The sequence below is a fragment of the Octopus bimaculoides genome, chromosome 27 (assembly GCF_001194135.2).
Source record: "Octopus bimaculoides isolate UCB-OBI-ISO-001 chromosome 27, ASM119413v2, whole genome shotgun sequence".
Taxonomy (NCBI): domain Eukaryota; kingdom Metazoa; phylum Mollusca; class Cephalopoda; order Octopoda; family Octopodidae; genus Octopus; species Octopus bimaculoides.
The window spans coordinates 10,690,125-10,694,326 of record NC_069007.1 but is presented as its reverse complement, the minus strand read 5'-3'; the positions used below and the strand labels follow the sequence as shown (position 1 = coordinate 10,694,326).

At 36.3% G+C, this 4,202-nt stretch overlaps 1 protein-coding gene across 1 annotated transcript in view; it reads left to right on the top strand.

The window, feature by feature from the left end:
- Positions 1-4,202, top strand: part of LOC106880049 (glutamate--cysteine ligase catalytic subunit-like) — a 55,374-nt gene that overhangs the window by 4,691 nt on the left and 46,481 nt on the right. Inside the window, exons 3-5 of the mRNA XM_052977139.1 lie at positions 366-472; positions 2,007-2,088; positions 2,740-2,780. Coding sequence (XP_052833099.1) covers positions 366-472; positions 2,007-2,088; positions 2,740-2,780 — 230 coding nt within the window. The remainder of the gene's footprint in view (positions 1-365; positions 473-2,006; positions 2,089-2,739; positions 2,781-4,202) is intronic.

Here is a 4,202-nt window from a genome sequence, read left to right as displayed (position 1 = left end):
CTTTATCTAATTACTCTCCTGCTCTATAACTTCTCATTCGGATTTATGATTTACTGATGATAGCTAACTATCTATCTATCTATCTGTCTGTCTGTCTGCTTGTCTGTCTGTCTGCTTGTCTGTCTGTCTGCTTGTCTGTCTGTCTGCTTGTCTGTCTGTCTGTCTATACATACATACACCCACACATAACGTGGGTTAGTTTTTCACATGCATCTCTGCATATCAATTTACCTACTTACTCTGATCTACATAGTGAATGCGGTTTTTAAGAAATAATTGTCTTTATCCGGGCTGGAAAGTCAAATGTGTTTAACACGTCTGATTTAATTGATATTTAAAAATAACTGGTCTGATTTCTTTTTTAGATTGAATATTCGTTAATACGATTTGACCATGAAAAACGAGTTGTCCAGTTACTGTTGAATTCCATGTCTTTACTTGAATGTCCTGAAGTAAAGGGATCAGAATCAAGGTGAATATAATTCTTATTTTTTTATTGCCCACAAGGGGCTAAACATAGAGGGGACAAACAAGGACAGACAAAGGGATTAAGCCGATTACATCGACCCCAGTGCGTAACTGGTACTTAATTTATCGACCTCGAAAGGATGAAAGGCAAAGTCGACCTCGGCGGAATTTGAACTCAGAACGTAACGGCAGACGAAATACTGCTAAGCATTTCGCCCAGCATGCTAACATTTCTGCCAGCTCGGTGAATTTAATTCTGTGGACCAAATTTTCTTTAATCCTTGATGATGATGAAAGTTATTCTAAACAATAATTTGGGAATAGAAAGAGAGAGAGGGTAAGAGAGGACAAGAGAGAGAGAGAGAGAGAGAGAGCGAGAGGCTGAGAGAAGGTAAGAGAGGACAAGAAAGACAGAGAGAGAGTGTGAGAGAAAGGAGGCAAGAGAAAGATGAGTGGCTTGACTTACATCATTGGAACCTGTTTTTCTTTTTTGTCTCATCTCGTTGGATATAATGTTTAATAGGGTTCAAACATTGAATGTCATCTTAGTAGTTACTTCAACCATACTGTTATCTGTATTAAATCAAAAGATTCAGTCTGAGTTCAACCCCTGCTGAGGTCAACTTTACCTGTTATCCCTCCGGGGGTCGATATAACAAATCATCAATCAAGTTCTGGGATTAGTGGTATCAAATAACTCCCACCTCTTAAATTGCTGACCTTGTGCTTAAATTAGAATTCATTGTATATTCAGGGAGTTGGCAGCATCGTTAGAACACTGGAAAAAAATGCTTCGCGTGTTTCAACTCTTTACATCATGAGCTCAATTCCCATGGAGGTCAGAGCTGCTTTTCATCCTTTTGAGGTCAATAAAGTACCAGTCATATACTGTGTCTGATGATATCAACTAATCTCCTCCCTTCAAAGCTGCTAGTCTTCTGCCTCAATTAGTGGCCTTTATAATAAGGTTATTAAGGCGGTGAGCTGGCAGAAACGTTAGCACGCCGGGTGAAATGCTTAACAGTATTTCATCTGTCTTTATGCTCTGAGTTCAAATTCCACCAATTTGGGTGCTTTGTATCGAACTCGGCTGCTATACTGGAATTTCGAACCTAACCCAGAATAAGAACAGTGTACCCCAGTGGATCAAATAAAGTGTTAGATTCGAAATTCTGATGCAACAACCGAATTCAACACAAGGCACCTGAAGAAGGCGGGAGTGTACAACAACTGAAATGTAGCGAAAGCAAGAATCAAGACTGAATTGACTAACATAAACAGTATACATAATATAAGCACTTTATTTCAGAAATACAGAACTGAATTGTGAACTAAAATAAAAATGTAATTAAAATATTTTCAGGACTGGTTTTTTTTTTAAAGCGATTCAGCAGTGATTCTCAAACTATGCACCACAAAAGGTGTCCAGGAGTATCAGAAGTGTTTTAAAATATAATTTAAGGCATTAGAAAATCCATATCAAATCTTGGGTATCTTGAAATACAAATTATTCATAATTATATTCTTTTCTGCTCTAGGCACAAGACCCAAAATTTTTGGGGTAGGGGTGGGGTGTGGCAGTCGATTAGATCGACCCCAGTGCACAACTGGTACTTAATTTATTGACTCCGAAAGGATGAAAGGCAAAGTCGACCTCAGAGGAATTTGAAGTCAGAACATAACGAGAGACGAAATACTGCTCAGCATTTTGCCCGGCGTGCTAACCACTCTGCCAACTTGCCACCTTATTATTCATAATTATATTATATTTAAATTTGATTAATATAATAAAGTAAGCAACAGTTTTCTATATTCGTGTCTTTTTTTTTAATCTTTAAAACCTTTTTATTTTAAACTTCCTATGTGAAGTGTACAAGCAATTTTTTTTATTTAACCTCCAGTGTATCCTGAAGACAAAAACATTAAAGACCACTTCATTACAGTGATATAGTTATGATATTTTGTGTCCTAATCTTTCAAATTGGTTTATTTAATAATTACAAAAGATAAAACACTTTTGCGAAAACCGAAACAATGTGAAAATGAAATGCAAAACAGAAAACAGAGCATTTGTAGTTTTAGCATATTAGATATTTAGATATTTCGGTGTCATGACCCCTTCCGTAAGCCATGTGGAGAGATGGAATAAGTGAGCAACGACGTATTCTCTCTCTCTCATTTAATCTATTTGTCCTGAGAAAGGGATCATAACCCCTAAATATCGTAATACAAGTTGAAACTTTTAGTGTCATTCTGCTTTTACTTTTGTAGTTCACTTTGTATTTCCTTTCGCATTGTTTCCGCCATGTCATGTAATATCACACTATGCTATTCTACTTTTTTTTGTTGTTGTTTCTAGGGATAGTCATTATGCCAATACTCTTAGCACACACACTGGTTCAATTCCACTTCTTTATTATTTGTCAATTGGTTAAACATCTATCCAACTAATAAATTTATTGGTTAAACAGTTTGTTTTGTTTTTATTTGTTCTTTCTTTACTAATAGATATTTAACCAATTGAGTAATAATCCTTTCTACTAACAGCACAACGCCTGAAATTTTGTTGTGAAGGGGAATAGTCAATTGCATCGACCCCAGTGTTTTATTGGTACTTAATTTATCGACCCCGAAAGGATAAAAAACAAAGTCGACCTCGGTGGAATTTGAACTCAGAACGTAAAGATGGACGGAATGCTGTTAAACATTTTGCCCGGCATGCTAACAATTCTGTCAGCTCGCCACTTTTACCAATTGACTAATAATAAAAGAATGGAATTGAACAGGTGTGTTACTAAGAGTATTGGCATGATGACTATCCCTAGAAACAACAACATGTGCATGTGTTATTAATATTGGCATGATGACTCTCCCAAGACACACAAAAAAAATTGACTCAACACACGAATTCATATAAAGAATTTTGCAAACCAAATACAAAAGCGAAGTATTCCACTCTTTATTTATATTATATTTCATTTGGAAAAATGTTGGAATATAGCAATATCAGATGAAATTTAAAGTCAGAACAAGATAGTGAGGAATATATCAGGCTGAGTAAAAAGTAAACAACATTTTGAAACTTGAAATTCATCACAATATATTTCAACAATATGGAAAATTTATTCATCAAAGTACCATTACAATCAACACATTTTTGTCAACGAGTTACAAGCTTGTTTATTCTGGTAACATAAAAATCTGGAGTCCTGGATCTGATGAACTTTTTGAATGCACTTTCAGCATCGGTTTGATTTTTGAACTCCTTCTCTTGCAGGAAACCATCAAGGTGCTTCAAATGGTGGTAGTCGGTAGAAGAAAGGTCTGGGGAATAAGTTGGGAAGAACTTCGTACTCAAGTTCCCTCACCTTCTAGAGTGTCATTAGCAAAACGTGTGATCGAGCATTGTCATGAAGAATGATTGGCCCTCTTCTGTTGACCAGTCTGGGATGGAGGAGTAGCAGTTTTTCATTCATTTTGGCAATTTCATGGCAATATGTTTCTGCAGTAATGGTTTTTCTGTGTTTTAAGAAATTATAGTGGATGAGTCCAGCAGTGCACCACCAAACAGTCACCATAACCTTCTTTTTGCAGAGCTCAGGTTTAGGGAAGGTTTACGGTACTTCATTTTGGTCCAACCACTGCGAAGATCGTTTTTTTATTATTGCAAGTTACAATACGGTTGAGAAATGGATCGGTCTGGTTACAGAGAAGCGACAAGCAAATTTCATATC